Here is a 12,771-nt window from a genome sequence, read left to right as displayed (position 1 = left end):
TGTACATATAAACTGCATTCTTAGAATCACTTAAGAAATTGAGTTGCTTCATGAGATCTCTCAGACAGTGGCTGAGGAGACTTTAAAGTCCACCCACTTACTCATACTGCATTTACTGAGGGTGTAGGGCAATGTGTTATGCTCATTTAGTCCTCAAAAGTATCTTCATCACTATTTACCAATAAAAAAATCAAAACTTATACTACCATTAGACGAACTGTTCAACTATGGAGGAGCCCTAGTATCCATCCCTTCAAAAGGACAAGAACGTATTTAGTATAGTTTCATAAAAACATTTCAAAGCCATGCAATTAAATATGCTGTAGCATATGTTTGTACACTATGTAACAAAACCAGCATATTCAAAACCATATGCTTATATACGCATATTTGTAGAAAATCTTCATTATTTAAAGACTTCATATTTACAAAGTCATCTTATCACTAGAATGTATTTGTAATTCCACAATCAAGCTTGTGCACTTCTGTGAATACTCATAGGCAGGTGCAGCACAGCAGACCAGCTGAGCTCCAGAAGCACATTCTAGCTAAAGTTTACCTTCATGTTTCAGGTCTCAAGCATATACAGGTGTCACTTCACGTTCTGCTTGGAGGCATATTTTTCAAATTCTGTGATGTTTGATGGTGATCCCACCATTTAATGTGCTTGAGCTGCAGGCCAGTGCTGTCTAGTGTTTCTAAGAGTAGGAAGCCGTGATACGCCTTTCAGACAGAACAGGTTGCAAAAGTCTGTTGGAGAGGCTTGCAGAAACCTAATTCCCTGAATTTCTCACAAGAGCAGTGACTTGCCTTCACTAACTTATTGTCCCTATGGGTTATAAAACATAATTACTTTGAATAATCAGAATCAAATATATCAACATGTCTCTTTACAAAGTAGTGTTGGGTAAAGACACAGGTAGAGCAGGACCTTACACTTAATCCATATTCAGTATTTTCCTTTTCAATACATGCAAAAGGTGCAGGTGTAGAGGAGTTTTAATCCAGCAACATGGCTGCTCTGCCAAGGGATCACGTCCAAAGACATGATCTGGGAAGAATGCAGAGACATTCCGGATTACAGTATAATCTGGCTGAAATACAGACATGCCCTTAGTACACACCTCTAATCCTTAACAATGAAAGTAAGGTTAGTTTGTATAAGGAAGCAGTCATGTTTGAAAGTGACATCTAACTGAGGGGCAAAGTGACGAATCAGAAAAAGATTTGACAGAATGAGTCAGAGATAGGATACACCCAACTCTCAGGAGAACAGACAAGAAGAGGCTACTTTAGAGCAGAGAGAGAGAAAAAAGGTATTGTGGTGCATGGTGTCTAGGGTGGGGTGTGTGTGTGTTCGTGTGTGTGTGCGCGTGTGCGTGTGTGGTGGCCATTTTACTGGAACAGTTTTACAGAGACAGGTGAAGACAGAATAAGCCAGAGAGTGAGAAGGAGCCAGAAGATTAGAACACATTGCCAGAGTTAGTATGAGGCCAGGCAGAGCAATTCAGTCAGAAGCTGAGAAAAGCCAGACTGAATCAATCAGCTTGGAAGATGGGATTGTATGGAGGCTAGAAGCTTCCAGGCCTAGGCTTAGAGAGAGAACAGAGAAAGAAACACTCTAGGCTCAGCCCAACCCATGTGTTTGCACAGCTTGGTTACAGTCCTCATCTCACTTCATCTGAGGAAATAAAAGTGACATTTACAGGCAAGAATCCAGGACACTCACAGCTACAACACAAAGCCTGAAACAACACGACTACAGAGAAAGGCGGTACTGATGCCAAGCCTCGGCTCCTCAGCACCATTTCTCTCACATCTACCACCCTGCACTAAGCTTGGGAAGACAAAGACTGCTCTAAAGAGGAGAGGCTCTACTAGGAATAAGCTATTTATACTCCAAGGAAAACAAACTGTTCTGGACAAAGTATGTTCTCTGGCAGGGAGCAGGGCAGAAGACAGGAGAAAGGAATTAAGCTAAATGGTAAAAATATTTGCTGACACAATCCTAACATATTTAATCACTGTCAAGAAATTCTTGTCTTAATGGCTAAACATTAGCCAAAGACAGTTTAGTGCTGGCCATCAATAAATAAAGTACTGGCCCTGGGCTGTGCTAGCTGTACATATCAAGGCACAAACTCTTTCAAATGAATGGCAGACTCACAATTGGGTACCACTATGTCTGCTTCAAGGGATAAAATTATGAAGGGCATGAGCTTTCTAGCAATGTTTATGGCTGGTTTCTCCTAGTTTTTCATCATGACAGGGCTGCAATGTTTTGTTTCCTAAAGACACACCCACTGCAATGAGCTTGGTAATTTAGGCTATGGAGCCCTACATACTCTGGGGTTAGAGATTGCTAGTTTTCCATTTTCTTCTTTCAGTTTCCTATCTTGCCATAATGCTCTCACACTATACTAAGGTTAGACGTGAGGACCAGCATTACCTTAATTGTTAGAGATGTCTCAACTACTTGCTACAAAGGTGGGCAAAACCCCAAGAACACTGCTAGTCTTTCCCATCCCAGGGGACAGCACCACAATCACATAGTGATGTTCCTTTTTCTTCTGAAAATCATTTATTTTTAGACAAAAAATAAAGAACCACCATTTTAAAAACTAAACTAACACTATCCAGGAGTCATTTGATTCCAAATAAGAGAGCAATATGCACACTACTGTATAACACTTGGGAAACACTAACAGCATAGCAGGATTAGTGTATACTCAGGCACAATTATACTTCACGATGCCAACTTCAGTGCTACAATTTCTCATGTTTCACAGATTAGTCTTTGAGGCAAAACAATCTTTAGTCCTAGGCCAGTATGAAACTAAAAAAGTAAAACGTGGTAAAGACTGAAGCTACCTGTCCTGAGTTCTCCTAATGAAAACACCCTTGGAAACTCACTGGCATAAAGCTCTAGTTCCTGGAATTTCTATAGAATCACCAAACTTAAATTTTCTGATAGTCTACTTTAGCTGCTCTCTCTCTCTGTGTTAATTTAACTTTTAAATTAGCATACAAAGTAACAGTTTTCTTCTTGGTGTTCTCATATATTCCTAGCTTATCTGATCCTCTGCCCACTCAGTCCTCCTGGGCATCTTCCTGCCTGTTTCTCTGCCGGAGCCCTTGAGCACCAAGAATCTCCCTTCATTCTTATATCCCAAGTGTTCTCTTATTCCCCACCTCCCTTCTTGAGGCCTCTATTTTTCTCCTCTCACTGCTCCTTTCTAGTTTAGTTGTCTGGCATCTCCTCTATCAATAAACACATGAAATTTACAAGTTAGGATCTGTGTACGACAAATGGAGTGCTTGTCTCTCCGTCTGAGTTACCTCACTTAGTACACATTTTCTGGTTCTACCTATTTTACTGCAAGTTTCATTTTTCTTTATGCATGATTAGGATTGCATGTGTGCATGCAACACACTGTCATTATCTATTCATCTCTGACAGACATTTAAGGTGGTTGCATTTCCCTGTGAACAGACAGCAATGAAAAACAATATGTAAGTATTTCTGGGGTAATATGTAAGTATACAGAGTCCTTTGGGTACACATCCAGGAATAATGTAGCTGGATCATATCATACTTTTATTTTTAGTTTTTGAGAAACCACCACATTGGTTTCCGTAACTGCTGCACCAGCCTACATCCCCACCAACACTAAAACGGGGTCCTCTTTCCCTATATCCTTTGCCAGAATTCGGTGTCTCGTGTCCTTGAGAACAGCCGTTGTAAGGACTGCAGTGAAATGGAGTCTCAGGTATTTACTTACACTTACTTCTCGGGTAGCTAACTATATTGAAAACTTAGAAACATTTACTGGCCATCTGCATTTCTTCTTTTGAAAAAATGTTCATTAGCCCAGTTATTGGTTGGCATAATTAATTAATTAACTTATTAGACTTCTGTGTATGTGTACTAAAACTTTGCAGCTTTTTATATATTCTAGTTGCCTGAAGTATAGCTGGCGAAAATTTTCAAAGATTCTATAAGCTGTTTATTATGCTGATAGTCTATCTATGCAAAGGCTACTTGACATCATGTAGTTTTCAAATTCTTGTGGTCATTTCTTGTGCTACTGGGATTCTAGAACTTTATTTAATCATTCAAAATATCATTGAATCCCTAGCACCAACATTTTTTCCAAGTAACTCATTGATACTAAATAAGAGTATTTCTTAATGGAGACTATTTCCTCAGAAGTTTAAGGGAAAATTTAAAGGGAACTTGAGAATTAATTTTTCAACAAGTAACAATTTTCATTAGAAAAAAAAAGGTTTTTTTGTTTTTTTTTTTAACTTTCAAACATTTCACTCCCCACCCCATTTACCAATTCCTGACACAACACAACTTCCCAAAGAACAAGAAGAAATGAGCCCACCCAATCAAGCACCGATTTCAAAGCAGTGCTCCAAAGATGACTTTGTTTTGAGCATGCTTCTGTTGCCATTTGCCTGCATCACGTGGCACATGAACTGCAGACTGCAGGCGGGAGCTGGTGAGTGGAGCCTGAGTAGTACACTTTAGCAGCGAGGAATCACCCACCGCCTGTCCTTGTTTGGATATATGTCTCATCTAATATTCTATACATGAGACCAAAATCCAACCAAATGTTAGTGTAAAAAGATAAACTGCTGGCATGCTTACCTAGAGCTGTGAAATCTGAGCCAGATTTGAACAGAGCTGAGGCTAGGAGTTGAAACTGTAAAAAAAAAAAAAAAAAAAAAGAAAGAAAGAAAAAAAGGAGAAAAAAAGAAAGAAAAGAAACAAGAAAAAAAAATACAAGGCAAATTAGCCAGCTAGCACACTTAAGAGAAACAACTTCTGAGACTTTTTATTCATTATTAGCCTTTGTTTTTATGCATGCATTGTACAGATCTAACCACCAAATATTGGAAAACAAAAATAAAAAACCAACCAAACAAAAACCCTCACCACATTTAGATTTAAAAGCATGCTGTTTTCTCCTCTTTATATTTTATTTTTTGAAACAAAGTTTTCACTGTGTTGCCCAGACTGGCCATGAACTCATACTCCTCCTGGCTCCATCAGCTTGGGTGCCTTTACATTTTCATATAATGTTTACACACTAATATTTGTAATGGCCAATTGTCTTTTAGAAGTTCAAAAATGGGACAAATATTTCAGACTTACCTTTCTTTTCAAAATTATTTTTTACTATTTTATGCAAATGAATGTTTGGTTGCATGTCTATCTGGTGTCCATGGAGGCCAGATGAGGATGCTGGATGCCCTGGAACTGGAGTTACAGATGGTTGTGAGCCACCATGTGGGTGCTTCAAATTGAACCCAGGTCCTCTGGAAGAGCAGCCAGTGCTCTTCTATCTGCTGGTAGTAACCTTCCCAGTCCCAGTCTATATATTTTTGCTTGTAATATCTTTGCTTAGTTCTCACAGCAGAATTTTGCTGGATTTACCCAAAGATTTAGGAATTATCTTCATCTAATTTCTGAGATTTTATGTAGAATTATAATTTTGTTTCTTAAATGATTAATAAATTACTTATAGGGACACTGAGGCTGAAGTATTGTGCCAAAACAGTTTTCATCAACTATGTAACAATTGTAGAATTCTTTAAGACCTCATTTCTTCTAATTTAAGTTTTGGTAAATTATATGTTTCAAGGAATCTGCCCAGTTCCTCAGTGTGCTGACAACATTTTTTATGTACCTTTTTGCTACTTTTTTCATACTGCTGGGGTTTTAGTGACTTTACTTTTTCATGTAATGTTGACACTTTATGTTTTCTTCTTCAATCTTAATAAGAGGTTATCCATTTTAGTTTTTCAAAGAACCACCATTACATTTATACTTTATTTTTTATAGCATGATTTCAATTTCACTAATGTTCTATTTTATCTTGAGTTTTTCTTTTACTTTTCTAACTCCTTTAAAATGAAAAGTAAACTTCACTGATTCCTTATGGTGAAGTTCCAGAGAAATCTGTTCTTTTAACAAATTGACAAAGTAAATTTAACTGATATATACTACTATAATTTTAGCCAACACCAAGTTGTATCACAGACCTTATTCTCAAGTTTCTCAAATGTCTCACTGCTACCTAAACACCTCAAGATGGTTGTCCCTGAGTATTTCAAATTGGCCATTATGCAAATTAGGCTCGTATTTCAGTCAGGAACCCTGCTACCTCATGACAACAAGCTGCACCACAGCTGTCTTTGTTCAGCTGCTGATAATTCTATTTTTCCAGGTTAAAACTTTCAACTCACTTCTTTTAAATTACATTTAAGTCTTCATATGTCTGTTCTACCTTTACGTCTCTGATCTAGTTTTACTTCTTACTACTCTCCTGCTGCTCCTGTATTCTGAACAACATATTTGTTTGGATTTCTGCCAGCTCTCTCATGGGTCTTCTTGGCTCTATCCTTGCTCCGTTTTGGTCTTTCCTCAATACAGTAGTCAGAGTGGTCTAATCAACGTACAGAGGTCTTATCATTCCTGTGGATCTTATATGGAATTGACTCCTTAGTCAACGTAAAAGCTGAAACGTTCTAAGCAGGCTTATGAAGCCATTCCGAGTCTGCTCTCCTAACACCATGTACACCCCATAGCACAGCCAGCCTCGCAGCACATGGCTCTCGTCCTCACTTCTCCACGTCAGTTGGCATGAGCTCCTTGCCATTCTCCTAACCATGCCCACATCCTCCAGTACTCCCATGGATCTCTGTTCCCGCTGTCAGGAATTGTCCTCAGAGAACTCCCTTACATCTTTCAAGTCTTTGTACAGATCTAATTTCTACTGAAGCCGAGTATGATGAGCCTGTTTTCGACTTCAACTACCCCAGTTCTTACCCTTATAATTTATGACCCCTTGCCACAGGCTTTCAACTAACTTTTCTTTTAGCCAATACCAAATTGCATCACAGACCTTATACAGGGTCTTATGTAGCCCAGGCTGGGCTTGAACACACAGTGCTGCTGAGAATGACCTAGACTGTCATATCCTCCTGCCTTCACCTCTCAAGTGCTGAAATCGCAGGTATGAGCTCCACACCGCTCCTTCACTCTTCTTATAACCTTATCCTTCCATACCTCCAATGAAATTATAATAAAACATGTAACTTGCTTACTTAATATGTTTGTATCTCCCTCAATAGGATGATAGCACCTTCAGGACCAGGATCTTGTTCTATTTACAAATATATTTCCTATGCCAAGAATGCCTGGCATTGTGTAAGGAATCAATACACAGCTATTAAATGAATGAAAGTAATATTTTGGAAACATAAGAGAAGAATTGTGTAATTAGTATAAAATGTGGTATACAAGTTGAAAATTTGTTTTTTCCTACTTCTTTATTATAATGTCCTTTTGAAACTGGCAGGCTTGATTTTGGCATTTTTTTCTTAAGCCTTTTCTAGAAAAAAATACATCATTTTTATTATCATGTTAATTATATATAAGTTTCATCATTACATTTTCATACACATATAATTATACTATATATGTCCTCTCTCACTGTTTCTTTTTCATGATTTTGTTATTGTTTGTTTCTTGTTTTGGTGGTTGTTTTGTAACTACTCCATTTTATTAGTATATAAAAAAAACCCAAAAAACAGGATTCTGAGATTTACAAAAGCATGGCATGAGTACAATTTCTATAAAGTTTACTGCAAGTTCATCACCAATTCAGACCCAATACTCTAGAGACTGAAGGAAACCAAGAACCATGCTTTGACTTACAATGGTAGGCAATAGTTACTGTCCTAATCCTAGGTATAATACAGTAATGATTATGATAATAGCCACATCTACTCAAAACATAAAATACTTTTCATTGATGAGAAGTTAAAAGTGAGAAAATGTGTAAAACATAAAACATACACACAGGGGAAAATAACTCAGATTTTTAGATTATAAAGTAGTTTAAAAAGTTAAACCTGATTCTCCATTTTGAACTTACATGTAGTCTCACAGACCCACGATTGCCAATATCAAGTGTTTCTTGTGTTTTGTTATACATGCAAAAAAAATAAAGTTTGAGGGTACAGTGTGAAGTTTAGAGACAATTCTTATGTTTATAAGCACACACCATCTTATTAACTTCTAGGGCTAAACAACTCTTGCTTAAGCTTTTAGACAATGCAATGGTAACCTATATCACACAAAATATTACAGCTGACTACTAATACTTTAAAATAAAATGCCTACATTTGAATTTGTAATAGCCCTGTGTTCTGATTTTTTTCCCATCAGTTCTAAGAACAAAATGTTTTATTTGACCTATTTACAGCTCCCATAGCTGAAATTATTTACTCTGAAATATTTTGTTTTGGTCTGGTTTTTAAAAATAGGGGGAAATACAGGTGTCCAGTTATGGTCACTTGGTATAAAACGTGGAGAAAATATAAGGAAATCTATTTAGAACTCTCAAATGTATGATGTAACAAAAATGTTCACTGATGTATTCTCATAACTACATGGTATAATAAATCATAGCAGATTAAGCCAAATGTACTCTTTCTCAGCAAAACTACAGTAATTTCTCACATTTCAAAATATCATACTCAAAGAGAGGCAAACACTTAAAGAAAAGCAATGTACTGTCACCAACTGAGGGTTCTAAATTGTAGTTTGTTAATTCTAAATCTTGTGAAGAGCTATAACCAATCTGAGTGAGAAAGTCAGAACTTATTTTCACAGCAGGCTAGGAGAGAATATCTCCGTGTTTTGGTGAGGAAGATATACAGGTTTTATTGCCTTAAAAACACAATGATACTGCTGTCTGGAAGAATCTGACATTAAATCAAAATCCATACTGAAGAAAAGAAAGTGCTTGATATTGCAGTTACAAGCCAAAGTAAGGCAGCACTGAGCAAAGAACAGGTTAAGGGCCAGAGCTGCAACCCATTCATTCCAGCTGCTGTGGTTGAAGGGCAGAACGGCTGCAGTTCAGATACTGCTGAAATGAATAAAAACAGCAGGCAAAGGGACAGGGCTATCTGAGGCTGCTACAAAGAGAAACTATAAGATCTACTGAAGACTTGCTCACATAGCAGATAGGCAAATATCTGTAAGATAGAAATCTTGAAAAAGATTTGTTTCTGCCTCATAGAACAAAATCCTGAGAGTCATTTCTCAAGCTTAGGAATTAGGTGAATGAAGTTACTGGGTTATAGTCAAGTTATACTGCTAGAACCTTCTTACAAATATTGACACTGCAAGTATTCCAAACCGGCCAACCTCTTTTTCTCTCTACCTTCTCCATAGAGACAAGGGAAGTTTAATTCCTCTTTCTTGAAAGGTCTTGAACATCAACAGAAAAGTGTGTATTTCACTATTATATATAATACTTGATGATCTATAAAAAACTAGACTTTAAAAGATTTCCTTCATAAACACAGATCTAACATCTAATTTGAAATTTTATACCTAAAAATTATTTTGGAATTAATCAAATGTGCTTGTTCAATTTCCTTCTTTCTCCTCAAATGGATGGTGTTAAGAGACACCTTGTTAGTTCGGCTAGCCTGTAATTAGCAGATCGATCCTCCTGCCCCAATCTTCCTAATGCTGGAGTACAGGCGTTTAACACTACAGCTGTTCACTTTTATTTCACCCAGTTGAGCACTGAGCAGCCTTACGAGCACTGCACCTTAGTTCCTTCATTTTCCTTTAAGCACTTATAGTAGGAAAACATTTAAAAGAATATTCTGACTTTTACTCTTCTTTCTTTACCTCTTTTGTTTCTTCCGGGTCCGAATGATCCACAGTTATATAAAGATCATTCTGTAAATACTTCAGAGCACTAAGGGGATCCATTTGGGCCTTTTCTTCAAACCTAGAAAATATAAAAGAAGGGAAACAATTACTTTGAGTTATAAGAAAAATGCTTTTAAGGCTTGAAGAAAGGTATACTGCTTAGAGATGAACTCTTCTGGATATCTAAAAAAAAAAAAAACTGTGTTTCAGCATTCAGAGTAAGAATTCTCCCATGCAGACAGTACAGATGTCAGCTCTGTAGAGAGGCAATAGAAATGCTCTGTGGCCCAGACACACTGTGCTGCTAGGAAGTGTGTGACAGTGCTTCCTACCTTTCCCTATGGAACAGGCTTTCCCTATCGAACGTGTGAAGTCTGGCAAAATGCCTCAGTATATAGAGTCTTCACCACCTTGATTACTGAGGAGAGAGTTCAATCCTCGGAACTGACTTCCCTCAGTTGTCCTCTGACCTCCACACATATACTGTATTGTGCACGCACAGGTAAGTGGGCATACACACTCACATAATAACTTTCAAAGACTCCTATTTGTCACATCAAAACCAAGTGGTTATAGACTAAAATTGCTTTCTTAAACTCACAGACTAGGCTCTGTACCTAGGCTCTGAGGCCCTAGAGAAAGCAAAATCAGAAGCAGTCAGCTGAACAGTAGGAGACAATGAGGCAAACAATAAAGTCACTGGAGCTGTTCCAGCATCACATACAACTCTTCATCTGGCCTCACTAAAAGCAAAGAAGGAGCCTTTCTGCCTGGGCTACTCCTAAAATAACTGTTTTAACTGAGGTAGCTTATGCATACCCCAACCCCCTGAAACGTGAAATAAACCCAAATTTTACTTTCCAGCTTAAGTTCAGTAAAGAACTCAGTTTCCTGAAAGTTCCATTTTCCCTCTTGTTTGTGGGCTCTGTTGTTTCCACTCTAGGCTCCTCTTAACCACCAAAGAGTGTTTCCGAAATTGGTTTCTGTAGTCTAGAACTGCATTTAGTCAACCATTCTTCTCTATTGCTAAACATGACTTTAATATTATTAGAAGTCTTGCTCCTTTCTACACACAAGTCATAATCAAATCTAGAAGCTGAATATTATATGAAAGGCCAATTGGTTCACAAGATTCTTCATTTCCTCAAAATCCATACTTTATCTAAACAGAACAAACAACTTTCCTTAAGAAAAACAAAAAGTCATCCTAGTAGTACTGGGTAGGTGTCTATATAATCAAAGACTGTCTAATTAGTAAGTTATTTCTATCAAAATGTGTTAGCCACTTTATAGAAACAAGCTTCTATATGTAATATCACGAACTCTTAAATTTAGCAAAGTTTAGCAGAAGGTCTACATGTTTAAAGTGGGCCTTCTATTATCCAGCTGAATGCACCTTGATACCTCTGTCTCATATCCATACAAAAACCTACAAAAATTCTATCTGTAGAACCTTTGATGTTCACCCAGAACTTTACTGCGAATTTCAATCTGCCCTGTAGTGTGTGTGCCTCCAGGTAACACCAAACATCATTTTGGTTCTTCCTAGTCTACAAACTCTCTGCTGATGGCTGAATAGTGTACTGTCAGGTCCAGGTACTTCTTGAAATGCTCACAGAGGACTTCCAAAGCACATAAAAGCTTCCCAAATTGGACTTAACTTTCCCAATGCAGAAACCTACTGTTTCTGAAGAATTCTCCATGACCTTTTACTCTGTTTGGTAAGTCTGAATGTGTCACTCACTTTTGACAGCTTCTAATCCTGTTTCCTCATGGTCAGAGCTGGAGCCTTTCACAATCTGTCCCCATCGGTCCCTCTGGTCTCTTACTTTCACTTCACTCATTCCACTTCTACACACAGCGCTCCTCACATAATTTAAAGCACAAACACACCTTTAACACCAGAGCCCTGAATCGTCTGGCTAAAACATTTCTACCTCAAATAGCTATTTCCACCTTAAGTGGTTATTTTCTTAAGTCTTTGGGTGGAACTTTAAAAAAAAAATCATGTATTTTTACTGAACATAGTAACACCCTTAGCTCCTTTACAAGTAGAAAAGGCATCTTTTTGATATATTTTGTTTTTATCCTATTCCTACTACCTAGCATATACTTACTGTTAGGCTCCATTTTTAAGAGAGGAAATTTGAGGGCAGGATATTTTTTTCTTCACTGATAAATTCTGAGACCAAGCCCATGTCTGCCACACACAGGTGCTCAATAAGTATTTTTGAAATAAATGAATACTTTTATTAATGCGTCTAAAGAATCTATGTGGCTAACTGATTTAACCATTCCACAAGTGAGAAGGTAGTCTCCAGATTAGTCAAGATAGGCAATTTAGTATAAAAGAATAAATGAAAGATAATGCATATTATTTCAGGATGTAGCTCAGTGGTAGAATGCTTGTCTGGCATGCACAGGGTCTGGGATCAATAACCAGCACAGACAGACAGACAGACAGACAGACAGACAGATGATAGATAATAGAGAAGATAGGCAGGCAGGTAGGAAGGAAGGAAATTTTAAGAAGACAAAGTAAGTATATATTCAAGGTCCTTTTTTAACAGTAGACACTAGCTACTGGAGCAAATGCTGAAAGCAGCCATCAGAGAGGCTGAGATGGCATGTGCTGTGTTACTGTATTACTATATCCACTATTACTCTAAGAGTGCATGAATGGTGGGCCTTTATACACTCTAATTCTGTCTCAATGCTTTAGTAGTTTAAGTTCTGAGACGAGGCAGCAGTTCTTTCCTCACAGAAATAAACTTCTGGTCATAAACTTGATGTCTTTCAATTTCAGTTACTTTATGAATTGATCTGATACTCTTAAGGTCTGGTAGTCTTCTACCACACATTTAAAAATTTAGAGGATCCGGGACTGGAGAGATGGCTCAGCAGTTAAAAGCACTGACTGCTCTTCCAGAGGATCTGAGTTCAATTCACAGCACCCACATGGCAGCTCACAACACCCTCATATAGACAAACACGGAGGCAAAACACCAATGCACATGAAA

At 37.6% G+C, this 12,771-nt stretch overlaps 1 protein-coding gene across 2 annotated transcripts in view; it reads right to left on the bottom strand.

The window, feature by feature from the left end:
- Mkln1 (muskelin 1) overlaps window positions 1-12,771 on the bottom strand; it is a 117,343-nt gene that overhangs the window by 3,340 nt on the left and 101,232 nt on the right. For both annotated transcript variants that reach the window (XM_028781692.1, XM_028781693.1), the window contains exons 16-17: window positions 9,728-9,830; window positions 4,658-4,712 (exon numbers count right to left, since the gene is read on the bottom strand). In XM_028781692.1, the coding sequence (XP_028637525.1) occupies window positions 4,658-4,712; window positions 9,728-9,830 (158 nt within the window). The remainder of the gene's footprint in view (window positions 1-4,657; window positions 4,713-9,727; window positions 9,831-12,771) is intronic.

This window comes from Grammomys surdaster, unplaced genomic scaffold (genome assembly GCF_004785775.1).
Source record: "Grammomys surdaster isolate TR1022 unplaced genomic scaffold, NIH_TR_1.0 514, whole genome shotgun sequence".
NCBI lineage: Eukaryota > Metazoa > Chordata > Mammalia > Rodentia > Muridae > Grammomys > Grammomys surdaster.
Note: the sequence above shows the minus strand (reverse complement) of the source record. Positions and strands in the feature narration are given on the sequence as shown.